This window comes from Euleptes europaea, chromosome 16 (assembly GCF_029931775.1).
Source record: "Euleptes europaea isolate rEulEur1 chromosome 16, rEulEur1.hap1, whole genome shotgun sequence".
NCBI lineage: Eukaryota > Metazoa > Chordata > Lepidosauria > Squamata > Sphaerodactylidae > Euleptes > Euleptes europaea.
Window position 1 is genome coordinate 9,834,052 of NC_079327.1, and position 27,362 is coordinate 9,861,413.

General features: G+C 44.8%; 1 protein-coding gene across 1 annotated transcript; it reads right to left on the reverse strand.

Annotated features, from left to right (window-relative positions):
- Positions 1–290: 290 nt before the first annotated feature.
- Positions 291–25,779, reverse strand: DIS3 (DIS3 homolog, exosome endoribonuclease and 3'-5' exoribonuclease). Its single transcript, XM_056861745.1, has 21 exons — positions 25,543–25,779; positions 23,562–23,719; positions 22,945–23,138; positions 22,749–22,822; positions 21,364–21,528; positions 18,013–18,180; positions 16,405–16,518; positions 16,181–16,318; positions 15,362–15,508; positions 15,073–15,189; positions 13,587–13,688; positions 11,937–12,001; positions 11,754–11,838; positions 10,306–10,433; positions 8,873–8,959; positions 7,707–7,863; positions 6,122–6,336; positions 4,272–4,440; positions 3,340–3,498; positions 2,182–2,304; positions 291–377 (listed from the first exon to the last, which is right to left on the reverse strand). The coding sequence occupies exons 1-21, from the start codon at positions 25,777–25,779 to the stop codon at positions 291–293; spliced, it is 2,889 nt and encodes a 962-aa protein (XP_056717723.1).
- Positions 25,780–27,362: the final 1,583 nt, after the last annotated feature.

Genomic DNA, 27,362 nt, shown 5'->3' on the forward strand with positions numbered 1-27,362 from the left:
CAAGTCTTTATCAGGAGAATACCTGCTCTGTACAAACATCCACAAATTCCTAGAAGTTTTATCTGCATGTATAAATCTATATATAATATAGATTTATATGTATGGAAGGGATGACAGTTTTAAAAATTAAATTTTACCAGGAATGAATATAAAAAAGAAAAAAAAACATTTAAATAAAGCTACAAACTACATATAACATACGTCTTTAAAAGTAATCTCTAAAACCGTATAAAATTTGTACTTGTCTCAATTTATTTCATGTTTTTGTATCTTAGTTGTTTGAAGTGAAGCTATTTGCCCAGTTTCTTCTTTTTCATCTCAGGTTCATTATGACTGCTCAGTTGCACATCCTGGCCAGGAACGCTAATGCCTGATATCTATCAGAAGAAAGATATCAGAAGCAGAATTGTCAACTAGTAAGGTTTTTTGCATTTCAGATGAATCAAGCAATCTAACATATTGCAAAACCCTGAAGAAATTTCTCTGGGGAGCGTCAAGGGGAACAGAAGTTGTGAGATAGCTTTCAAGAACCGTCTGTCCTCCTTCCCCAAAACAGCTCTCCCAGCGTTCTCACTATTAAGAGAATGTATTGTGCAGCTACCGAAATAAAAGCAGGCTGGACTAGAGTCCCCTCAGGATCAATGGCAGGTTTATATCCCCAAGTCCCTTTGTTTTTCCAAATACAAAATGAAGCCAGGTCATTAATTAATTGGAAACATGGGAACCAAAACGTGGAATCCAACCTTGACATGTGGTCATTTGATCAGACAGGAGTCCCACAGAGGGATTTTTCACTGTGTGCAGGAATACCGGCATGCCCCCAAAACACAGTTCCTCCAAAGCAATGGTGCTTCTGTTTGCGGAAGATGGAACACCAATTTTTGACAATCCCCCTCTCCCACCACTTGGATCCTTATTTTGTCCCCCATGCTGTTCCTGAGGGCCAGCTACCAAGAGACCCATACAACTAACACCTTTGGATGCTAGTAAGCCCTCCAGGGGCCCTTCCAAAGTTCGAGCCCTCTCTCTACACACATTCCACAGCCATTGTGAGAGACGTTCTCCTACTAAGGAAAAGACAGGTGATGTTCAATGTCTTTCACACCCATGCGAACAGCATTACACAGCTCTTTTCTGCTTTTGCCGAGGTTACAGGAGAAACCCCAGGCCCCACGGGAAAGTTTATTCTGTGACTCCACTGCCCAGAAGCTGAGGCAATGCTGACACAGAGCCGAGCCAAGCCAAACACAGGTTCTTCATACACGGGAAAAGAACATTAGTGGAATGGTGCAAAAAAGCCGCTCAGCTTTCAGTCCAAGAAAACACACACGTTGTAATATTTTAACTTTGCAATGTGTTGTATTTTATTCTATTGTACTGGTTTTACGCTCAAGGCCCTTGGCCAAATTGAACTTATTAATTAAAGGAAAGGCTTCTGACACATAACCCTTCGATAGGTGTATGGCAAGTTGTTTTATTGTCTAATGCAGAATTCTTTCTGGAGAGAATGGCTAATTAACAAGGATACTTTAAACCTCCCTAATGTATGAAAAGCCCTGACCTGGATGGCCCAGGCGAGCCTGATCTCGTCAGATCTCAGAAGCTAAGCAGGGTCGGCCCTGGTTAGTATTTGGATGGGAGACCACCAAGGAAGTCCAGGGTTGCTGTGCAGAGGAAGGCACTGGCAAACCACCTCTGTTAGTCTCTTGCCATGAAAACCCCAAAAGGGGTCGCCGTACGTCGGCTGCAACTTGACGGCACTTTACACACACCACAATGTATGAAAAAGACAGTGTTGGCAGACTCGCATAAAAAGACAAGCTTGCTTTCATTAGTGTTCTACAAAATTAAAACTACCCGTTATATCTTCCTCCACCCCATCCAAAGAAAGATAATCTTACAGCTTAAAGCTAAAAATAACACACATACTCCTCCCCGCCGCCCCAAAAATCCTTGTAATTTTTATTTTGTCCTAAAACGATACCAAATTTGAAAGCAATCCTAAACAGCTCAACTCAGAATTAAGCCTGTTATTCATTGGTGCTTACTCCTAGGAAAGCACCCCTAAGATGGCAGCCTTCCCTCTCATTTATCTTTAGCGCAACTCAAATAGTCACGCAGAACATTTTGTCTTCCTCGTGCTACCAAGACTGTTTTTCGTTCCCACACAGGCAACCTTACCGTTGGTTCCACCAGGGCCATGCGGATTTTCTGGTGTTGAACGTTGGACGCATCTAACATGATATTCACTTTTACCTTGTCAAAAGTATAGAAGACTATGCCTTCCACGGTAAGAGATGGAATCTAGAAAAAAATCACCAATTTTTTTTTCAATTCCAAGGTTTTTAGTCCGTAACAAAGCAACACTGCCCAAGTGCATCATATTTTTCCAGTTTATATTTAGTACACATCTTGAATACATGAAGCTGCCTCATACTGAATCAGGCCCTTAGTCCATCACAGCCAGTATTGTCTACTCAGACTAGCAGCAGCTCTCCAGGGACTCAGGCACAGGCCTTTCGCATCCCCTACTACCAGATCCTTTAACTGGAGATGCTGGGGATCGAACCTGGGACTGTCTGCATGCCAAGTAAATGTTCTACCACTGAACCCTCCCAAAATCAAAATGTCAGAATTAGTTAAAACTTTCTTACATTTTGGCTTAGGAAACTTAGCAGTCCTACAGAGTTCCTCTATTGTAAAATCAATAGGCTTACAATGGAATAAATCTACACAAGATCACACAGAAAATCTCCTCACGAAAATGCATGATTGCCAATAAATCAGTAGGCTTACATCACTGGTTCCCAACCAGGGGTCCGTGGACCCCCAAGGGTCCACGAGAACTAAAGTGAAACAAAGTTCTAAACCCATAATAAATTAATATTTTCAATTATAAGTTCTCTATTATAAAAATATATATTCAAAAATTATTCTAAGTTTAATGTTTAACTAACAGTTATGATTAAAGTTTATTTTCAAATTCTCAGAATTTTTATTTTGAACCTTGGGGTCCCTGCACTGAACAAAAAAGTCCTAGTGGTCCCTGGTCAAAAAAAGGTTGGGAACCACTGGCTTACATGGATATCCAGAGACAGATACATGTCATTTGCATGCCCAAAAGTTCACTTCGCCAAACTATCAAATTGCTTGAAAAAAACGCTTCCTGCCCCACAGTTAACAAGATTCCCTTTACGCAACTTCTTGCTAAGATTCAAAAACTTTCTGGAAGTTGGGGAAGGAGTTTTTGGTGGCACAGAAGTTCCCAGAGCATGCTTCCGGACTTTTCTCTTCAATATCATTTCACACAGCAACTTAACAAGCGAGATATTTTTGTACCTCGTCGTTGTACAGAAGTGCCGGTTTGGGCTTATCCTTTCCTTCGAAGAAGACCGTGCCTTCTAAGCCGTATTTGGGAATCAGAACCACAATTGCATTCTTCCGTACAAACAGAATATAGGCCTCTTCGTTCACTACGCCTTTGTTCTTGAAAAACAACTGCGAAAAGAACACAAACACCTGTATTGAAGTGTTTCAACTAAGTAGTATGAGCTGCCAGAATGAAAAATCTAGTTTTCAGTGAAACCATCTAGGAACAGCAGCTCTCAAACTGTGGGTCAAAACTCTCCAATTCCTGAGCAAAGGGAGGTCCTCCCAAGCACGAGAAGAGTTGGTTTTTATATGCCAACTTTCTCTACCATTTAAGGAAGAATCAAACCGGCTTACAATCACCTTCCCTTCCCCTCCCCACAATAGACACCCCGTGAGGTAGGTGGGGCTGAGACAGCTCAAAGAGAGCTGTGACTAGCCCAAGGTCACCCAGCTGGCTTCATGTGGAGGAATGGGGAAACCAACCCGGTTCACCAGATTAACGTCCGGCTCTCATGTGGAGGAGTGGGGAATCAAACCCGGTTCTCCAGATTACAGTCCACCACTCCAAACCACCACTCTTAACCACTACACCATGCTGGCAGAGCTGCCTCGTTCTCGCTCTTCTTGATACGGCATCCCCATTTACACCTCTTCTAGCTTCCACCCCTGGCTGTTCAGAAAGGAGGGAGCACAGCATATGCCCGTCTCCCAGTCCTGAATCTCCAGCAACCTGCAACCACCACCCTGCAAGGTGGTGAGCAATCGAGACCCCTTTAAAAGCTGCACTTGAGAACAGCGACATCCTAATCACAGAATAAAAACAATTGAACTGACCAATTCCACCTAAGCATCCCTCCCTGCCCAAGCTCCTGCAAAACGCAAGGACAGAACCGAGTCACCTGAGTGTGAAAGGCAACCGAGGCCCTCTGCGCGTACTGAGCCATTTTATGCCGGTAGTTGAGATTATTACACAGTTCTGCCAGTTTGTGTTTGTCGGTGAGGTCAGGGTATGTGCAGTCTGCCCCTATAGCCACAGCCAGCAGGCGGTGCACTATGATATCGGCGTATCTGTAACACAAGAAGAATCAAGGATGCAGGTCAGATGACGATCACATGAAAAGGCTGGTCCATCAAGGTGCATTTGGAGCTATTGGCTCTTCAGGGTCCCAGGGGGAGGGGTCTTTCACACCACCTACCACGGGTCCCCAACCTTCTTGAGCCTGCAGGCACATTGGGAATTCTGACACGGCATGGCGGGGTGCAGCCACAAAATGGCTGCCATTACTTAACTTCAGTCACCCAGTGCAGATCCTTGTGCTGCGTTGGCAGCTGCTGCCAAAGCAACATTAAAAAAAAATCTGCACAACCAATCAGATCTCCAATAGTCACTCAGAAGCCTTGCTGGGCAAAAGCCTTACTTGGCCCCACCCGCTTCCTAAAAACACTTGTCAGGGGCCAGAAAAGGTGTCAGCGGGCTCCAGGCTGGGGACGCCTGCCCTACAGAAACCCTTCGCTACCCACCAATCCAAGGCTCCCTCCCTTTTACTTCAGTCCACCACTCTGCTACTGATCAATGAACAAATTCAAAAGGGAGAGGAGATACTTAAGTTCCGCAAGATAAATTCAAATTATGCTATGTCAATAAAGCACAGACATTACAGAAAATTTGTTCAACTGCAGAACTTCAGACAGAAAAAGCTGCAGTAAGAATTCATCTCTCCTAATGCAACTGGACAGCTATCGAGCCATCTCTGTAAGAGAAGCACTGTAGAAACACGACCGTCACAGATCAATCTCTTGAGCCAGAGCGGTGTAACGGTTAGAGCAGGGGTGTAAAACATGAGGCCCGAGGTCTGGATCCAGCCCCTTGGGAGCAGTTATGCGGCCTGCGAGCCAGCCGAGGAAGCCAACCCCCAGTCCTGAGTTGTCAATGATCAAAGACTATTAAGTAAAGGAAAATAAGAGTGCTATTGTTTTAAGCAAGGTTGTATTTTAAGTAAAATATAAAGTTTTAAAAAAATCATTAATTGGCTTTTCCTGTGTCTTTGATAAAGTTTGTATCTCTGCTACCTGGCATTAAACTTAGGGTACTCATGACCCGACCCAACCAAGTGACCATTTTATCAGGTTGATACTAGTGTGCACACTCTGTATGGGAGACTAATATAGTCCAGAGTAGAACAACTTGCAGGTTTTCCAACTTAGTGGGCTTTCAGATTTGAAAAATGATATACACCCCTACACACATACCTGGGCTTTTATAATTCTGTTTATATATTGTGATACATTTATATATTGTTTGTGCGTGCATTATATGGGATTGTATCTGACCACTGATGAAGGCAAGTTAAATGACATATGTGTTTTGGACAAGTTTATCAACCTTATGAGTTGCTATTGTGCTTTGTTTTATCATTTTTAATGTATTTAACCCTGATATATGCGCCCTAAAATAAATATAACATTATTTTACCTTTCTCCACCCAACCTTTTATATCACATCTGGCCCTTGTAACAAACGAGTTCGATGCCCCTGGGTTAGAGTGTCATGGTAGGACCTGGGAGACAAACGTTCAAATTCCCCTTCTGCCATGGAAGCCTGCTGGATCAGCCACACTTTCTCAGCCTAACCTACCTCACAAGGAGGTTGTTGTGAGGTTAGAGAACACCGTAAGCCGCTTCAGGTCCACATTGGGGAGAAACGCGGGGTATGAATGAGGCAAATAAATGAAGGGGGGGATGCAATTACCTTCTGATTGGCGAAGTGAAATGTGTATAAATAGGCGACGCCAAACCGTAGTGGTGGAAATCGTTGTCCATTCCGGAGCAAAAGTAAACGGCTTGCATCATGCATCGGGTAGCCAAGATACGCAGCAATGTGTTCAGGTATGGGAAAGAAGGTGATTCTGCACTGTCAAGGGAATCAGCCAGCGCTTTGGCAGAATCCGTTTTGACTTCCAAGCCCTGCAAAACAAAGGAAAAAAATAATCAAAAGAGGCTGTTCCGACTACTTCAAAGCAGTTTAGTATAGTTTTGGTTTTACCTCACCAATGCGCTCTACCGATCTGACATAGGCTGCTTTGAGCAGTTTGGAAGAAAGCGACAAACCCCCAAATGGCAACGGGCAGTCTTGACTCTTAACTGTGCTGAATGAACTTCTTTCAAAGTTGACATGCAGTGCTGCACTCCTGAACCGGCTTGTAATGCCGCAGTGGGGGAAAAGATGGCTAAACTCCGGAAGGAGCCCCGTAGCGCAGAGCAATAAGCTGCAGTACTGCAGGTCAAAGCTCTGCTTACGACCTGAATTCGATCCCGGCAGAAGTCGGTTTCAGGCAACCGGCTCAAGGTTGACTCAGCCTCCCATCCTTCTGAGGTCGGTAAAATGAGTACCCAGCTTGCTGGGAGGTAAACCGCCCTGTAAAACATAGTCTGCCTAGTAAACGTCGTGATGTGACGTCACCCCATGGGTCAGTAATGACCCAGTGCTTGCACAGAGGACTACCTTTAAACCAGCGGTTCCCAAACTTTTTGAGTCACGGGGCACTTTTCAGGAGAGAAATTCGTCATGGAGCACTAATTTTCACCTAGCGCCTATATACTAAACCGAATGACAGTAGTATTTTTCTTTCCAATCTCTTCACGGAGCACTAGGAAACGTTTCGCAGAGCATCGAGAGCTCCACGGAGCACAGTTTGGGAACCACTGCTTTAACCTATGGAAATTGTTATATTGATATATCCACAAACTCAAGACATTCATGAACTCACGAAAGGAAGGGCACGATTTGTTCGTGTACACGCAGAGCTCTCCTAGGCACATGACGAGGCTGCTTATTTCCCCTTCCCGTTCCCCCAAATTCCGAGGGGGGGGGAAGGTTAGGTGGCCCAGAGAGAAACCAGGAAAACTCCAGTGAAGGGAACCCCAACGTGGTGTCATGGGCCGCCATGCTGCCCGTGGACACCTTTCCTGCTGCCCTCCAAGTGTTTTTAGAAAGTGGGCTGGGCCATGTGGGGCTTTCGCCCAGTAAGGCTTCTGACTGGCTACTAGAGATTTGATTTTGCAGATTTTTCTTCCAAATGTTGCTTTGGCAGCAGCTGCCACCACAGCAGCCATTTTGTGTCTGGCTCCGCTGCCCGCAGCAGCCGTTTTGTGATTGCGGCCACCATGCTGTGTCAGAATTCCAGAGGCGCCCGCAGGCACGATAAGGTTTGGGACCCCTGCTCCAGCGCATGCAGGCCTCACTGCCTGGGGCCCTCAGCAATATCTAAGGAAGATGTACAAAACTAGATCAGAGTGCAGCCCGTCGATCAGTTTCTACTGTTAAGAGAACTTGCCTTGGATTTGGCTGCCTTCACCAGGATGTCATAGTTGGATGGAGGAGGTGCCGGGTGCTTCCTCAACAAGGCGTGCTCTGAGAACTCCTCGTAGATCTTCTGCGCCACAGAGATGTTGGCCAGCAACATGAACTCTTCCACCATGGAGTTGGTTTCCCTGTCAACATGAAGCATTTGCCCGTCAGAAGAGGTGGCAGCCAGTGTGGTGCGGCGGTTAAGAGCGGTGGACTCTAATATGGAGGACAGTGTTTGATTCCCCACTCCTCCACATGAGCGGCAGACTCTAATCTGTTCTCTCAGACACTCCAAGGTGTCTGTTGTGGAGAGAGGAAGGGAGTAGTGGGAGGAGCAACCCTGCCCAGATTCCTGCCTCCACTAACAGAGAATGCCGAACACCTTCTGCCGATTCCCCTCCATACTGCATTCCCCATGTTCCCAAGGGTCCCACTTGTAGACTTCATTGGAGAAAGCTGGCCTGCGTTCCTCCTCCGTTTTCTTTTCCGTCTCAGACGCAGGCTCATGGTTTACAACCACAGCAAAGATAAGTCCAGCTGGAGTACAGGAAATTAATTACCTGGGACTGCTAGAAATAAACGGCAGCCTCTCCAATTAAAATTAAACTGAGATAAAATAAATGCTAAATCTCTAAAATTCTGGCAGGAGAACATGACTCAGCAGCGTACCGGTCGCCATCTTGGCCAGGTATATCCCCAAGGGTCCCATGAGCCTCCAATTATTCAGGGAGCTTTAGTGGGAAGGGGGGAGTTTCTATGACCTCTGAATTCCACTCTTCCCAGTTCGTATGACCCAAGTCATAATGCTTTTAAAAACTAACAAAAACACGGAAGTAATCGATGCCATGGTATTAAGCCCAGGCGCACCACTTTCAGACGCTCGTGATTTGTGAAATCCCTCAGCCAAGATTTGCGCGGAGAGCACAAGGTTTTGCGCGCTTCAGAATCAGAGTCTGGTAGTGCAATGCGCCACAAACCACAACAAAACTAGCAAGCACAAAACGAAGGCTCGACTCCAGTGCTTTGTGCACTTTATATCTTCATTTAGGAATGTAGAGAGCCAATGGCCTTTCGCTAAGCGGAGCCTCGCAACCCAGCAATCTGACTGCAACAATATCAACCACCACCCAAAACCAGACAAGTAAAACCTACTTGAGCTCCTTCGTCTGTAAATCAATCGGGTCGTGGGTTTCACTATCCATGTGGAAGCGCACTTCAGGTGAAGAAAGAGTTAACGCCCTAGAAGGTAAACGTTATCTGAATACAGAAGACCTGTTTTACAGAAACCAGACAATGCGATTTAGGGTTCAGGTCTTTGAAGGGTGGTGGAGGACAGTGCCATCCAGCCTCAGCCAAATTATAGAAACCTTGTAAGGTTTTCGAGGCAAGAGACGCTCAGAGGTGATTCGCCATTGCCCACCTCTGCGTAGAGACCCTGAACTTCCTTGGTGGTCTCCCATCCAAGTACTGACCGGTGCCGACCCTGCTTAGCTTCCGAGATCTGGGCCATCCTGGTCAGGGCTGATCTTAAGAACATATCAAAGCCATTCTATAGTTCATACCACAGTCCTCAAACAATCAGATCTATAATATATAATATATAGTTCAGACATCTGTATCACTTCAACTCTATCAGTAGTTTTCATTTTTTTTTTAATCTTAAGGGAAACTGCCTTGCATTCACTAGTCACCTCAGGAATCTCTAGGCCAGCGGTTTCCAAACTGTGCTCCACAGAGCACTTGGTGCTCCATGAAGAGATTGGAAAGAAAAATACTACTGTCATTCAGTTTAGTATACAGGTAAAAAAAAAAAGGTAAAGGTCCCCTGTACAAGCACCAGGTCATTCCTGACCCATGGGGTGACGTCGGTCACATCCCGACGTTTACTAGGCAGACTTTGTTTACGGGGTGGTTTGCCAGTGCCTTCCCCAGTCATCTTCCCTTTACCCCTAGCAAGCTGGGTACTCATTTGACCGACCTCAGAAGGATGGAAGGCTGAGACAACCTTGAGCCGGCTACCTGAAACCAACTTCCGTCCGGATCAAATTCAGGTCGTGAGCAGAGCTTGGACTGCAGTACTGCAGCTTACCACTCTGCGCCATGGGGCTCTTAGTATACAGGTGCTACGTGAAAATTAGTGCTCCGGGACGAGTTTCTCTCCTGAAAAGTGCTCCATGACTCAAAAAAGTTTGGGAACCGCTGCTCTAGGCAAAGGGAAAACAGTTAGGTCCCCTTTTTCAGCCTGCCTGGGACAAAGATTCTATTTGACATTTGCCTTTCCAGCACTTTTGCCTCCAGCAGCCATTCCAACTGACCATTATGGAATAGTTAACACAAGTTAGTTGAGAATTAGTGCCTGAAAGTGTTTGTTTTCCTCTTCTCTTTCTGTTCCCTTGTGCATTGTGTACATTATGCTCATTATGCGGGCTCAAAATGGTTGACCCCTGTGCCATTCAATAAAGACTTGGCATTATTTTCCTTACAATGCTGGTAAAAGGAAAATCCACTTATCCAAACCCAGACGGCTGTATCTAATCTAAAAAAAGGGGGGGGGAGCAAAACAAAACACATGCTCATCTGCTTACCCATTATCTATCCGGCGCTTCTTAAGAATTTTAGCTAGTCTATTGAGTCCACGTAGACTAGCTGTAATGTCATCGTTTATGTTGGTGGAATCTATCTTCATTTGTGCCTCAGCGTACGTAAGAGAAGCCTCCGTGGGGAAAAAACAGAAAGAACAATAAATACAAAGCCAATAATGACAATCCCAGAATGCAACAGCTCTGAAGCTGGTGGAATTATAGGATGACTTATAAGACACTGGATTGGACTCGATGGTTGATTTTTATACCCCACTTTTTCTCTACTGTAAAGAGTCTCAAGGCATCATATAATCGCCTTCCCTTCCCCTTCCCACAACAGACACCTTGTGAGGTAGGTGAGGCTGAGAGAGTTTGGAGAGAACTGTGACTAGCCCAAGGTCACCCAGCTGGCTTCATGTGGAGGAGTGGGGAAACCAACCCAGTTCACCAGATTAGAGTCTGCTGCTCATGTGGAGGAGTGGAGAATCAAACCTGGTTCTCCAGATTAGAGTCCTCTGCTCTCAATCACTACACCGCAAGATCACCCTGGCCCCAGAGATTAGATAGGGTAGCTGCATGTAGCTCATCTCCCCTCCCTTCTCATTTCCCCTCACTTCCCAGAAACAATTGAGTGGCGACGAAGCAAGGGATAGGACAATTCGGTTTCACTCACTTCTAAGTACGGAGACATGTAACAACCGCCATCTTTTTTTTCTTCTTCAAATAAATGCCATAGTTGTATTCTACAAATACCTCCAAAATTCAGGGAAATACCTAGTATGGCGTAGTAATCAGCAGGCAGAACTAGGCCCTGTAGAGGCCCAGGTTCAAATCTCCACTTGCCGTGGAGCTCACTGGGTGACCTCAGGCTACCCAGTTTCTTTCCACCTGTCCTACCTCATAGGGCTGTTGTGAGGATAACACGGAAAAGGGAAGAAGCACATGCCCTGCCCCCAAGCTCCTTGGAGAAAGGATAGGGGGGAAATGTACCACGTAAATAAATAAATATTGGGAGATAATCCATTACAACATTTAAAACATCCTTTCAGAGTTAGATACAAACCAAATACATAACTTTAGAATTGTCCTGTTTTAGAACAGGGCTCTAATAAGGGGAGGGGCATGGCTCAGTGGAAGAGCATCTGCTTGGCGTGCAGAAGGTCCCAGGTTCAATCCCCGGCATCTCCAGTTAAAGGGACTAGGCAGGTAGGTGATGTGAAAGACCTCAGCCTGAGACCCTGAGACCCGCTGCTGGTCTGAGTAGACAATACTGACCTTGATGGACCCAGGGTCTGATTCAGTAGAAGGCAGCTTCATGTGCTCAAAGAACGATATTGCATTGTTCCTGGCTCCCCCCCCCCTGCTTAATATGCAAGTTCTGTTGCCTTCGTGCCTTCGCATGTACTTCCCCAGTTCTTTTTGTAAACACCCATGTAAATTTTTTATCCTACCTTTGAATTAATTACACTTTTTGCAAATCTGGTTTTCAAGATGTCAGCACTGGGAGTCATTTCCCAGATGCATGAAAACGCGAACCTAGCAAAGAGGGAAGAAAAAAACAACGTATTGATGAAATCAACCAATCTACTTGCAATTGTCTTGAATATCTAAAAAACTCATAACTACATGATTACCTGTCGACGTTGGATCTCAGAGAGCACAAGTCGGAACTCAGCAACTCTGGAACCATATCAATCCTCTGCAAGACAAGGGACGAATCAACAAGCAGAAGTATGCCTCATTTCTTTAAATCAATATTCTTTCATGTCTTTTCCCATAGTGTAGATTTATACCAGAACCAACGGGTTAAAATTAAATCAAAAGAGTTTCCATCTAGACATTAGGAAGAATTTTCCAACAGTCAGAGCGGTTCCTCAGTGCAACAGGCTTCCTCGGGAGGTGGTAAGCTCTCCTTCCCTGGAGGTTTTTAAGAGGAGGTTAGATGACCATCTGTCAGCAATGCTGATTCTATGACCTTAGGCAGATCATGAGAGGGAGGGCATCTTGGCCATCTTCTGGGCATGGAGTAGGGGTCACTGGGAGTGTAGCAGGGAGGTAGTTGTGAATTTTCTGCATTGTGCAGGAGGTTGGACTAGATGACCCTGGTGGTCCCTTTCAACTCTGTGATTTTATACACCTGTAGTTAATTTGATTAAGACCACATTCATAACCTTATTTCATGGTAAGCCTGAAGTTTAAATCTGTTACCAAAATGTAACTTTTATCTATGATCGTTATATGGGTTTTTATCAGTTCTTGTAACGGCCTTTGGCCAAATGCAATAAACATGAACCTGAACCACGTTCATAATCGATGTGACTGTAAGATGCTCTTCTCCCATTATAGGCACTGAACTATTAACAAACTCAGGAGAACCAGTGTTGTGTAGTGGTTAAAGTGTCAGAGTAGGATCTGGGAGACCCAGGTTCGAATCTTCACTCTGCCATGGAAGCGTGATGGGTGACCCAGGGCCAGTCACACACTCACCACCTATCCTACCTCACAGGATTGTTGAGAGGATAAAATGGGAGAAGAGAGAAATGTAAGCTGCTTTTGGGTTTTCTTTGGGGAGAAAGGCAGGCTACAAATAAACAAAGTAAATAAATAATAATAATATATGGAAGACTCTACTGAAGCATCCGGGAACCTTCCCATAACTAAATTTCAGTCCAGTAGCACTTTTATAAACCTACAGAGCTTTGCCAGGGTACAAGCTTTCATGCGTCAAAGCTCACTCTGTCAGCAAAGTGAACATTTGACTCACAAAGGTTATTCCCCGGAAAGGTTTTTTTTTTTGTCTATAAGGTGCTATTGGACAGGAATTAAGTTCTACTACTGCAGACTAACGTGGCTACCCACCTGAAATTATTCCCCTAACTATCAGAGGACAGTCCATGTTAAATTTCAAATGACTTCTTTCTACACCCCAGAAGAATCCCCTAAATATACAGAAACGCTTTCCTTATCTGTAGTTGGCCCCGTTTCACTACCCAATAGAACTGGTCCATGAAGTTCACTATCACAAGTAATGATAAACAGTACTGATAAGAGATTCAATAGCCTTCAAAGCACAAACATTTCTGTCATATTCTGATTCTCTGAAACCTCCTTGCAATTATTAAGAAAAAAACCTTATAGTCGTACCCAATCCACAAAGAAAGCTTTATGTATCATCCATCACATGAATGAAACACAATCTGTATTACGTTCAAGGCTGGAATGAAACCAATTTTGAACAGGGTAACTCAATCTGAATAGAAAACAAGTATGAAAAGGAAATTTACTTTTTCACACAGGTATACAGTTGTACCCCTTTTTGCAGATTCTTGGTCCAGAGCATTTCCCGGTCGAATGAAATGGCTGACATCCGCGATGTGCACGCCGACCTAGTAAACAAATAGGTTATTCAGCATTTTCAAAAGTATACTTTTAGTAGAATACCTCTTTCTACCTAGTCTAACAGATACATATTTTTCTCTTGCCAGAGCCCCGTGGCGCAGAGTGGTAAGCTGCAGTACTGCAGTCCAAGCTCTGCTCATGACCTGAGTTCTATCCCAACAGAAGTTGGTTTCAGGTAGCCGGCTCAAGGTCGACTCAGCCTTCCATCCTTCCGAGGTCGGTAAAATGAGGACCCACCTTGCTGGGGGTAAAGGGAAGATGACTGGAGAAGGCACTGGCAAACCACCCCGTAAACAAAGTCTGCCTAGAAAAAGTTGGGACATGACGTCACCCCATGGGTCAGGAATGACCTGGTGCTTGCACAGGGGACCGTTACCTTTTTACCTAGTCTAACATATATATATTTCTCTTGCATGTATTATAGCTGGAACGGACACCCTTACCGGCAAATAAATTTGTTACTGCTACCACTGTGTGGTCTACCACCCACTGAAAACAGCATTAGTAAACCTCGCCTTTTGATGGAGGCTAGGTCTACCGATATCCGATATTCCCAAGCCTAAAACAATTACCCAAAAATGATCCCTGAACCTTCAGGATAACAGTAATCATGCCCTTTCTGAAATAGCAAAACAAATTTCAAATGAATTTTTTTTGAAGCGCACACCTCTAGACGGGAGACGAACAATGAAGTCTGTGGGGAGTGTCTGTGAAGACTGTGGGAGGAGAAGGAACAGGTGTGCTTTGTCGAAGTATGGAGATCTAAAGAAGCCTGGACACTACTTGATTTTCACACGATAATCATTTTCACATCAGCTAAAATAATACAACTGTTGTATGCCTTGAATTTTCTTACATAATTGTTCTTTTGTAACTGTGCTCCCCTCCCCTCCTGAATTGCACATTTTTGTGTCGGATTTAGGGTTGCCAGGCCCCTCTTCACTACTGGTGGGAGGTTTTTGGGGCGGAAGGTGGGGTTTGGGAAGGGGCTTCAATGCCAAATGCCAATGCCAGTTGCCAAAGCGGCCATTTTCTCCAGGTGAACTGATCTCTATCGGCTGGAGATCAGTTGTAATAGCGGGAGATCTCCAGCTAGTAGCTGAAGGTTGGCAAACCTAGTTGGATTGCACACTGAAAAAACCACCTTTGCTTATGGGGAGGGTACAGCCACAAGGTCACATACAGCAGATGGAGCAGCTACACAATTTCCTACCAGATTATGAATGACAACAGTCATGTTTATTCTCCTCATTTTGTATTGATTTCGTGCAACTATTTTTTATACAGTTGTAATATCATCTGCCTGAGCATCCCAGGCACAGATACTAAAACTGCGGAATTGCATTTCGATAAACCCCGAGTAGAATTTACCTCCAGATTGCCATTTTCCAGCTCTCTGCAGTGCAAGGCATCGTCAATATCAGTGCAGCCAGGAGGATCAACACTGCATACGCACAGATGCCTCAAGTCCTCTCTACATTTCAGATCCTGGGAAAAAAAGTTTTTCCAACAAAGTATTTTAAAAACTACAGTAATCTTACACACACACTAAAGTTTCTTTGCTGCTTCCACTCTCGTTCTCACCCTTCCTGCTGCATTACGCAAGTGCTACAAAGAGAAAGCCAAGTATTTGCCTGGTGATTCCTGCCTTTAACTGTACCTGTTCAGTGATGCTCCACGGCATTTTGGGGAGGAAGCTGAGAACGACTTGGGAGAAGGCCTGGTGAGGGACGTCATGCTCCAGCAACAGGACTTCGGTCTCTGTTTCCTTATCTCCAGCGGCTCCTAAATTCTTTACAAAGTGCCCCTGGACAAACACACACACGTTAATACTGGTTGAGCATCCCTTATCCAGACTACTTGGGACCAGAAGTGGTCCGTATTTCGGATCTTTCCATATACTGGACTATTTTGGAATTTTTGCATATACATGAGCTATCTTGAGGATGGGACCCAAATTAATTTGTTTTATATACATTTTATATATGTAGCCTGAATGTAATTTTAAACAATGTTTTGAATATTTTTGCGTACATTGAACCATCAGAAAGCAAAGGTGTAACCATCTCAACAGAATACCTGTATCAGCTGTTAAACAAGAAGAGTTGGTTTTTATATGCCATCTTTCTCTACCATTTAAGGCAGAATCAAACCGTCTTACAATCACCTTCCCTTCCCCTCCCCACAACAGACACCCTGTGAGGGAGGGGGGGGGCTGAGAGACAAGAGAGCTGTGACTAGCCCAAGGTCACCCAGCTAGCTTTATGTGTAGGAGTGGGAAAACCAACCCGGATCACCAGATCCAACCCCTTGAGAGCTCTTATCCAACCCACAAGGCAGCCACCTCCCCACCCCCACCCCATCTGGGCTGGCGAGGCATGGCCCGACAGAGTAACATCTATGTCATATCCAGCCCTCGTAAAAATTGAGTTCAGCACCCCTGGCTCAATTTATCAGTCCAGCTCTGTTTCAGACTTACGTTAGGGTATCGTGAGTTCCTCGGCCAGCCATCGATAGCGACGATAATCCGTTGTCCTTCGAGAGTGGAAGCCTGCCTGGTTTCTATCCGGATTCGCGGGATCCTGCGATCGGCTGGGGTAAATAAATGCCTCCTGGCCTGTTAGAGAGAACCGGGACAGCCGCTTTCAGTAAAGCAAGAAAGGAAGCCACCGGGCCTGGGTTCAAATTGCAGGGGGCGCTCACCTCTTTTATCTGCGATTTACAAAGCATGCCGCAGAAGGGCCTCCAGTTTCGCTTTATAATGCCCACGACTCTGCCTGTCGGCCGCAGCATTCTCCCGCTCACGGAACTTTTCAGCTGGGTTAAAAAAAATAATATATATATAAAGGCATCAAAACCCTCTGAGTTTAATACAGGTGGGCCAAGTAGCACAATTGTTCATGCTTTTCAAGAAGAACTGTCACATTCCTGGTCTCCAGCTGTTTATGACATCATACGATGGTTTGCATAAATCTCACTTCAAGCTCGCTGAGTAGAATACTACCATGGTCCAGTCCGGATCAGGGACAGTTGTGTGAATTTTGTGATGGGACACAGAATTTGTGAACAGGTCCAGGATACAGCAACCTAAGAACTTTGGCACCTGAACAAATAAAGCAAGCTTCTAGCCTTCGCTGCTAAGGGGTGGAAGAAGAAGAGTTAATTTTTATATGCCGACTTTCTCTACCACTTCAGGAAGAATCAAACCAGCTTACAATCGCTTTCCCCTCCCCACAACAGACACCCTGTGAGGTAGGTGGGGCTGAGAGAGCTCAAAGAGCTGTGACTAGCCCAAGGTCACCCAACTGGCTTCATGTGTAGGAGTGGGAAACCAACCCGGTTCACCAGATTAGCATCCGCCGCTCATTTGGAGGAGTGGAGAATCAAACCCAGTTCTCCAGATTAGAGTCCACCACTCCAAACCACCATTCTTAACCACTACACCACATTGGCTGTCTCACGCTGGAACGCGAAAGCATAAACACAAAGTCCGGCAGCATTGTCTTAAAAGCCAAAGGAAGACAGTGCAGGATTCGCAGGGGCTTCAGGAGCCTGTGGAACTCCTTGCCACTCCCATGCAGTTAGCAAGAGTGGAATAAGTGATGTAAAATTGTACACAATAACTGAGCTGCCTACTGAGAAAAGTTGAGCTCTGCAACTAGAAAACTGCAGAAACGAAATACAGCTGCATGAATTTCCTCATTTACTCAATGATTCTGCCTTATGCCTCACCTTGCTGGAAATTTCACCAAAGCCTCTTTAGATCTGGAGAATGCACCAAGCTGTGCTCATACTTCTAAGCCTACCTCTGTAGCCCTAAAAGGTGCTTCTAAGAATGAGATTCTTAGGATTGCAAATTTCCACACAAAAAAATTATATTTTTTTCCTGCATTTGCATAAAATGATGGAATATGCATGGCCAACTAATAATGGATCACATGACATTGTGGCTAAAGTGTCGGACTAGGATCTGGGAAACCCAGGTTGGAATCCCCGCTCTGCCACGGAAACATTCTGGGTGACCTTGGGCCAGTCACACACTCTAAGCCTGACCCTGGCAAGTATTTGGATGGGAGACCTCCAAGGAATACCAGGGGTATGAGGCAGAGGCAGCCAATTGCAAACCCCCTCTGAACGTCTCTTGCCTTGAAAAGCCTACTGGGTCGCCATAAGTGAACTGTGACTTGACAGCAAACCCCCCCCCCCAAAAAAACCCTGAGATTCCCCATAGACTAAACGGGCAGACCTGACAGAAAGATTGGGACGGTCAAGTACAGAAGAGGACACAAATCTGCCATGTTCATATCATACACAGTTTTCTTTCTCTTCTTCTTGCTCCACATCATCTTCGTTCTGTGGCTCGTCATCATGTAAGACCACCGAGGATGGCGCAACCCAGGCATCTTTCGGCAAGAGTTCCACCGCTACGATGTCTTCGTGCACTGCTCGGTTTAGGTTTCTAAGCCCTTGTATTATTATCTGTTAAAGTGACAGCAAACAAAGGTTTAAAGACAACAATAATAAAAACAGAAACCACAAAACAAAATGATACAAATGAAAGGGAAATCTCAGACTTCAGTTAACTGTGTGCCTAGAAAAGGCAGTTCTCAAAGGAGAAACTACAAGAGTCTCAATAGAGGGCAAAAATAACACAGGGAAATGTTTAAAAGCTTGTTGGTTTTCTAGATTGCTCATTCCAATAATGGTCGCATCTGCTACACTTCCCCAATGGGCTAGAGAGCCAGCATAGTGTAGTGGTTAAGAGCGGTGGCTTGGAGTGCTGGACTCTGATCTGGAGAACTGGGTTTGATTCCTCACTCCTCCACATGAGCGGCGGAGGCTAACCTGGTGAACCGGGTTGGTTTCCCCACTCCTCCACATGAAGCCAGCTGGGTGACCTTGGGCTAGTCACAGCTCTCTTGGAGCTCTCTCAGCCCCACCTACCTCACAAGGTTTCTGTTGTGGGGAGGGGAAGGGAAGGTGATTGTAAGCCGGTTTGATTCTTAAGTGGTAGAGAAAGTCGGAATAAAAAACCAACTCTTCTTCTTCTAGTATAGATGCAAAATAAGCATAGCAAATTCTAACAGTGTTTTGTTACTTTACATCTAGGTAAGATCCCACATGTGCAGCAAATTATGTTTTAGCTTGCTGGCTGTCGCATGTAGAAAGCTACCAGTGAAAACTGCTTGTCACCTTGTAAGAACAGAGGCAGCGAAAAACACCTTTACTACAGCACACGCATAATGCTGTAATATTGAACTGTGGATACAAGCAAATCATGGCTTTGTATCCTTGTTTATGGTCTACCATGGTGTTCGTATTTAGAGGTAAAGCTGAGATATGGTTAAGGAAAAGAAACCATGGGTAAGCATTAACATCTACAGAGACACTATGACATTAAAAGACTAGCAATTACTTACAGTAGTAGTAGTAGAATTAGATTTTATACCCTGATTTTCTCTACCATTAAGGAGTCCCAACACGGCTTACAATCGCCTTCGGACATCTTGTGAGGTAGGTGGGGTTGAGAGAGTTCGAACTGTAACTGGCCCAAGGTCACCCAGCAGGGTTCATGCGTAAAAGTGGGGAAACCAACCCGGTTCACCACATTAGAGTCTGCCGCTCATGTAGAGGAGTGGGGAATCAAACCCGGTTCTCCAGATAAGAGTACCAATAGAATCATAGAGTCGGAAGGGACCACCAGGGTCATCTAGTCCAACCCCCTGCACAATGCAGGAAATTCCAAATTACCTCCCCTCCCAAACACACCCAGTGACCCCTACTCCATGCCCAGAAGATGGCCAAGGTGCCCTCCCTCTCATGATCTGCCTAAGGTCATAGAATCGGCATGCTGACAGATGGCCATCTAGCCTCTGCTCAAAAACATCCAGGGAAGGAGAGATCACCCCTAATTTCCCCTCCAGTTATAACAATAGATTTGTACACCAGCAGGTACATTACTAGGAGATGAAACTGTTGGAAAAAGAAAACAAAACACACAGATGCTTGTGCCAATGGCTTTTACAAAATGTGATTTAAAAAGAGAACTGAACTAGGGACTACATCAAAAAATGGCTTGGATCCAAAGAACAATGTCCAGAATTCCTGCTGTCCTTTTGAGCACACCCCAAAGCTGTTTCTGAAAGCTAGAGGGGCTGTCCTTTCAATATAGAATGGAAGTCTGCAAAGGAAAGGGGGGGGAGACCAGTGCTGTTGTCTTGGAAGGTAGAGGTCCATCAGTGCCGTCCCCCCCCCCCCAATTTACACATGTGGAATTTAGGCTAGAAGTCCATAACAAAATAGCATAGGGCTAAAATGTGATTCCCTCGCCCTACCCCTCATTTCCTTGACCTTACGGTTAGCCAAAAACATTCACCACATAACTATTCCAGTAACTACTGAAAAATGGGAACATTTGTTTTTCAAGATTTGCCAAATTCTGCAAAAGGTTGCTGCTAACGTTAAACAGACCTTTAAATGATAAAAAGATGTAATCCCTGAAGTATGAAAATTTATATTCATACATAGATTATCTTTTTCTGCTTGTCTCTCGTTCAAGGAAAATGGGATGGAAATGCTTTACTGATGGCATTTAACGCCATATAAACTGGCAAGAATTTACAAAATTCCTTGGGATATATGTTGATACTATAAACTTCTAAAAGCAGACTATTTCACATGTGGTGGACTTCTCCACAGGCAAAAAAATATTGGCAGTCTTCTGTAAATTTTATGAAATGCATATTAGGTCTAGATTTGCCTTACTCTTTGGAGACTATTTTGTTCAACTATGTACTCACCCGTGTTTTCTAAAAAAAAAAGACATGCACAGTATGATTCTGCATTTAATAACTGTGGCTAGAATTGTCTTTGCGAGGCGCTGGAAAAAGGACACTCTCCCCAAAACAGAAGAATGGATTATGAAGAGTAAAGAAACCTTTACAGCAATTAAACTGACAGCTTTAAAGGAAGGAAAAGATCCCTGGAGTCCTAAACACTGTTTAGGACTCCAGCAAGTAGTCAGCGATAGATCCAGCGTGGTGTAGTGGTTAAGAATGGTGGTTTGGAGCGGTGGACTCTAATCAAACCCGGTTGTCCAGTTTAGAGTCCACTGCTCCAAACCACCGCTCTTAACCACTACACCACGCTGGCTCTATCGCTGACTACTTGCTGGAGTCCTAAACAGCGTAGTTGGTTTTCAAGGCCTAAAGTTTCCAGAGCTTAATACAAAGGTCTTTCTGGCAGCATGGGGGTCGGGGGGGGAAGAGGGACTAACTAAACTTCTCACTAGCAACTGTCAAGGAACTAGCTCTGAGCCAGCTTCGGTGGGGAGGGTGGGTTATAAATCACTAAATAAATAAATAAATAAATTGCTGATCGTGACCTGCTGACCCCTCACAACCAATCATAGGGCTGCCTTCATGGAACCATCCAGGGAATGAGCAAACTGCCCCTCCTCCCAACAGTTTCTCAGCTGCAGGGTAATGAACTAATTAAGTCGGCCTGGGAAAGTGTCCTTGAAGAGGCCTGCTACCTGTGAGCTGATTTTACACCTGTGAGAGACAAGAAGCTAGTCCTGACTGGAAAATTCCAACAAGATAGATACTGTCTTGACAAAGGAACAGGATTGGACATTTAAAAAAAAAATGCATCAAAACAAACCTCTCTCTCTTCTCCATCTCCATGAACCCAGACCGTAGCTTCCAGGTAATTATCCCTGTTGGCTCTGAATGTTCCCTGAAGGTAAAGGCTGGACTTTATACCTTGCTGGAGTTTGCTGAGGGGAAGATGCTCTGAGAAAATGATCCTTCCAGTTTCTATTTCATTCTGTAAGAGCCAAACAAATACATAAGGAAGAAGAAGAGTTGGTTTTTATACCCCAATTTCCTCTACCTTTAAGGACCCTCAAACCGGCTTACAATCAGCTTCCCTGCCCCACAATAGGCCACTTGTGAGGCAGGTAGAGCTGAGAGTTCAGAGAGAACTGTGACTGGCCCAAGGTCACCCAGCAGGCTTCATGTGGGGAAGTGGGAAATCGAACCCGGTTCTCCAGATTAAAGTCCGCCGCTCTTAACCACTACACTATGCTGCCTCAAAGGTGGTTTTTCAAAGCACAGGGGTAAGGTGGGCCATGAATGCTCTGATTAGGGGAAACAAACGATGCAATATCTGAGCTTCTCGGACCAAGATGTAGAAAGCTTAACTCCCACGGCCAACGGTTTGTGCAAAGGCTTTATTATTTCTCTACTATTTCCCCCCAGTCTTTAATTTGTTAACTTTTTACACTTATGGTGAGCTAAAAAAGAAGAAGAGGCACTTCCCAAAATCTCAGCGTGAACTGCATTCACGTTGAAGCCATTTGTGTTATGAAAACATATCTCACTGTGAGAATTGAGAGAGCAATTTTTTTCGGGATCAAAAACCCAGCTCTTTGAAACCTTACAGTGCAATCCTACAGAGTTACTCCAGTCTACAGCCCATTCATTTCAATGGGATTGGACTGGGGTAATTCTGCATAGGATTGCACTGTTAGTGGCAACTGCTTTTTCTAAAAGCAGACAGGTTTTGTACAGCAGCTTTGGCAAATCATGCTGGGGGGTTTCCCTTTAGTTACAACTGGTTTATTAAAATAAAGGCTAGGATTAAAAATGGGGGCAGAAATATAAAGCCTTCTCATCCATAGTTAGTGAGTTTTTCGGAGTTTGATTCGAGTTTGCAGCCCTTCCTCTTTTCCCCAAGGTAGTCCTGGGCTTACTTGCACACTGTCCAATAACTTTAAACCACAGAATTCTATGCCCTTGATTAGTTCTACAACAACTAATACAAGAAACAGACACGCGTGCACACAGTCTTAATTTTACATTGGGAGTTAATTCAGAACAGAAGTGTAAAGAGTGATTAATTCACTCGTGAAATTCTGACTTTCCCCAACAGCAGCAGAGGAAAGATAACTGAAATATGACTCAGCTGTAAATTTCTACCCCTGCTTAGCTTCACTGGAAACCATTCACATTCTGGAGAATTTGAGTTATAAATCTGAAACGCACCCCTTCATCGTTTAAGGAAGCAAGTCGATCCACAAGTTCAGGATTTGCTATCAAGCTCTTTATATATTCTTCACCTACAAAAATAATAATAATCATCACACAGACACAAATGTTTTGAAACAATATAAGTCAAGCATTAATCATTTAAATAATATTTTGCTATTTGAAACTTTTCTGCTTGAATCATAAGCCTTACATGTATAAGCAGTTATTCCTTCTTCCACAGCCCTCTCTTTATTTTTTCTGTCATTTGTGAGCAAGATAACTTGTATTTTCTCTTCAGTTTGCAACTTCTGCAAGTGTTCATTGTACCATTTCACCGCTATTCTGATGGCTCGGTCGTTGCGATCGTTGGGATTTTCACCTTTTTCTTGTTCTATATACGTGTCTCTGGAAACAACACATTCAACGGTATTAAAATGCATCACTTTTACAATAAGAAAAGCTACACGATTCTCTTCCATGTTCCAATGATATGACCCATTTTCCTTAGCAAATACTGTTACTACACTTTGGTATTCGGTCATGCGCCCTTCTAACGAAGCTGTTAATCAATTACACGTTATTAGATTTTAACTAATTGTTACAGCGCCTAAAAGATACTTTCAGAGGGTAGCCATGTTTGTTTGCAGTAGAACAGTTTGTCTGCAGTAGAACAGTTAGATTCGCGTTCAGTAGAATCTTAGAGACCAACAAGATTTTTTGGGTATCAGCTTTCAAGAGTCAAAACTCCCTTCTTCAGAAACTGGCTTATCAGTTAGCATTAAATAGATGTTAAAAAGTCAAGCAGATTTGCTGCCAAAGCATACTCACTTATGATGTTCATTTGTGAAAGAATAGAAGTGTTTTTCCTGGTTGGTAATCACATCTTTTATCCGCTTGTATACCGGTGCACTCCGACCCCTTACTTCCTGCAAAACCGTCTGAAGAATAATCACATTTCTGATTACTGGATCCTCAAGTATATCAATCTAGAAAGAAAATAATACTTCGTGAGCAGATCTTTGTATATTATTTAAGCGAGATAAGACACAGACTTCATTCTCTGAGAAGAAAGCACCTTTGCCGTGCAGTCTTCCAACAAGGTGAGAAACATTACTTAAGGCTACATGCCCTAAGCATTCTTGCAAGAAAATTTAATTGAAAGCAGTGGGATTTACTTCTGTGTGACAGAGATGCAGGCAGTGGCAAACCACCTCTGAACGTCTGTTGCCTTGAAAACCCTAGGGCAGGGGTGTCGAACTCATTTGCTACGAGGGCCGGATATGACATAAATCACTTGGTCGGGCTGGGCCATGCCTCGCCAGCCCAGATTGAGGTGGGGGGGCTGCCTCGGCTGGCCAGATAAGAGCTCTCAAGGGGCCAGATCCAGCCCCCAGCCCATATGTTTGACACCCCTGCCCTATGGGGTCGCCAGAAGACAGCTATGACTTCACTGTCCTTCAGAAGAGGAGACTATCACTCCTTGTTCTGAAAATCACATGAGCTGGACCAGACTAAGGTCCACCTAGTCCAGAATTCCATCTCCACAGTAGCCAGCAAGACATTCCAGAAGATGTGCCAAACAGAGCATCAATTGAATAACCTTTCTCTGTCTTCAGTGCTTGGTACTCAACGGTAAATAAGGGAAGACTGGTTTGTATGTGTGTGTGTGGGGGGGGGTTACTTTGTAAATTAAGCAAACTAACAATCCCAAACCATCCCGATGAGGACTGGAAAAATCTCAGAATAGACTGATTGCTCTGAGTAGCTGTGTGTGTGCTTAGTGCCATCAAATTGCTTCGGACTTAATGGAAACCTTACTACGATTATTTTAAACTGTAATTTTTTTTAACTACAGCAAATAATTTAAAAGCTCAGTTTTATAGTTTTAAAATCTATACTTTTTGTAAGTTATAAAATCAGTTTTTAAATCTATTCTGCTAGATTTTATAATAATTTCAAATCTAACAGTATAGCATGTTAATTTAAAACAATTTAAAATCTAACAGTATAGCATGTTTATCCCACGACCAATTAAACTGAGATTTCTGCCTCCCTCCAAAAAAGTAGTTCTGGACCACACCAGCCATGCTGAAATTGCAATTGGGGGGGGGGGGGGTTTGCAATGAATGAAATGCAAATTAAAGGTGATGCAGTAAACCAGAGGTTCGTGGGGGAGAAGGAGACCCGAGACCGTTGTTTGCAAGAAAACAGTTATTTATTCGGAACTAAAAAGCAAAACAAAAATATAAAAAGAACACTTATACTACAGTTTTATACTACAGTTTTACACTGTAGCACTTATACTACAGTTTTACATCACCTATTATAATATTTCACAGTGGGTAGCCGTGTTAGTCTGTTTGCAGTAGTCAAAAAGGGCAAGAGTCCAGTAGCACCTTAAAGACTAACAAAAATATTTTCTGGTAGGGTATGAGCTTTCGTGAGCCACTGCTCACTTCTTCAGAAGTGTGGCTCACGAAAGCTCATACCCTGCCAGAAAATATTTTGTTAGTCTTTAAGGTACTACTGGACTCTTGCCCTTTTTGACTATTATAATATTAGTAAAATTATATTATACTACTATTATAATTATATTATATTATTATAATTACATTATACTATTATCATATTATATTAATATTATTAATATTGTTATATTAATATTATATTATAATAATATTAAACAGTGCCCAATATTATTTATTATAAACAGTTTGGCGGATGGCCAAACTTATAGGAGGACTGCTCTTCCCATGTTTTTCCTCAGGCGGACCCCCCCGCCCCCCGCCGGGACGCCTCCTCCACCTACTTGGTGCAGCAGGAGGTTGGTGTCGGGCAGGAGGTAGTGGGGCTGGGGGCAGAGGCTGCTGGCGGCGCTGCCGGGGCCCGGCGGGGCTTCCAGGCAGGGCCGGCCCGCCCCCTCCGGGCCGCAGAGGCGGCAGCCGGCCAGGCCGCACGCGATGTCGTCGCGCAGGTAGTGCTCGCGCACCACCTTCCGCACGGCGCCGCCGCGGGTCCGCTTCACGAACGTGCGCGAGGTCAGCATCGCAGAGGCTGGAGGCGCCCACAATGCACCGCGGCCGTCGCTTCCGGGGACGCCTCTCCGGCCGCCGTAGGCCGCTCTGCGCGCCCGATCCCTGCCCGCGAGCGGCTGCTCGGCTGCTCCTAGAGGTGGGAAGGGATGCCCTCCCACGCCGTCACTTCCGGTCCCCAGCGGAAACTGTAATGCCCAGATATAAGGGCTGTTATAAAATACCACGTACTCATATGCACACACATGGGAAGCTTTGGGAAGTTGGCATCCGGGAGCCATGAACCAACAAATCATGCTCTCTGTGCTTGGTACGGCCTTTCACCAGTAGAGAGCTCTGAATTACCTTCATTTTTAGGTATGTGGTTTCTAAATACTAAGATCGCAAGACCTAGAACTTGCTTAGAGACAGCCTTCGGCCAATATCTACGGCTATGCTAATTAGAGTGAAGTAGACACTTAAATGTGCATTCGTGCTTTTGTGTATCAATAATTTGCATTGGTGCTTTTGTGTATCAATCTGCTTGTCAGCAGCCACGGGCCTGCCCCATGCGAATGCATAAATGATACTGACTTTCCTTTGTTTCTCGGGTGAGTGACTCTGCATCTTATTTGTGGGTTATTTCACACACCCCAGGGTCTCTGTTTAGCTAAATAAAGAACTGTTGCTCTTTTTAACCTCCTCCTAGTTGTCTTCATTGGACTCTATAAGACAACTTGGCACTTCAAAACGAACTCCTGAAGCTGCCTGATACTGAACCAGACCCTCGGTCCGTCAAAGTCTGTATTGTCTACTCAGGCCGGCAGCGGCTCTCAGGCATCACCTACCTGCTTAGACCCTTTAACTGGAGATCGAACCTGGGACCTTCTGCATGCCAAGCAGTTGCTCCACCACTGAGCCAAGGCCCCACTTCATGTTTATCCAGGGTCTCAGGCAGAGGTCTTTCACATCACCTACTTGTCTGCTTCCTTTAACTGGAGATACCGGGGACTGAACCTGGGACCCTCTGCATGCCAAGCAGAGGCTCCACCACTGAGCCAAGGGCCCTCTCCATGGCTCTCCAGGGTCCCAGGCAGAGGGGTCTTTCACATCACCTACTTGCCTAGGACCCTTTAACTGGAGAGATACCGGGGACTGAACCTGGGACCTTCTGCATGCCAAGCAGAGGCTCTGCCACTGAGCCAAGGCCCCACTTCATGTTTATCCAGGGTCTCAGGCAGAAGTCTTTCACATCACCTGCTTCCTTTAACTGGAGATGCTGGGGATCGAACCTGGGACCCTCTGCTCTGCTAAGCAGAGGCTCCACCACTGAGCTTCATGTTTATCCAGGGTCTCAGGCAGGGGTCTATTCACATCACCTACTTGCCTAGTCCCTTTAACTGGAGATGCTGGGGATCGAACCTGGGACCTTCCGCACGCCAAGCGGATGCTCTACAAACTGAGCCACGGCCCTTCCCCAATGAGGGGAGATAGTTTTCTCTTCCCTTGGAGCTCGTGCGGCAGGTTACTGCGGTTGCCAACTTCCAGGCGGTGGCTGGAGATCTCCTGGGATTACAGCTGATCTCCGGGCGGCACAGATTCAGCCCACACCCCCACC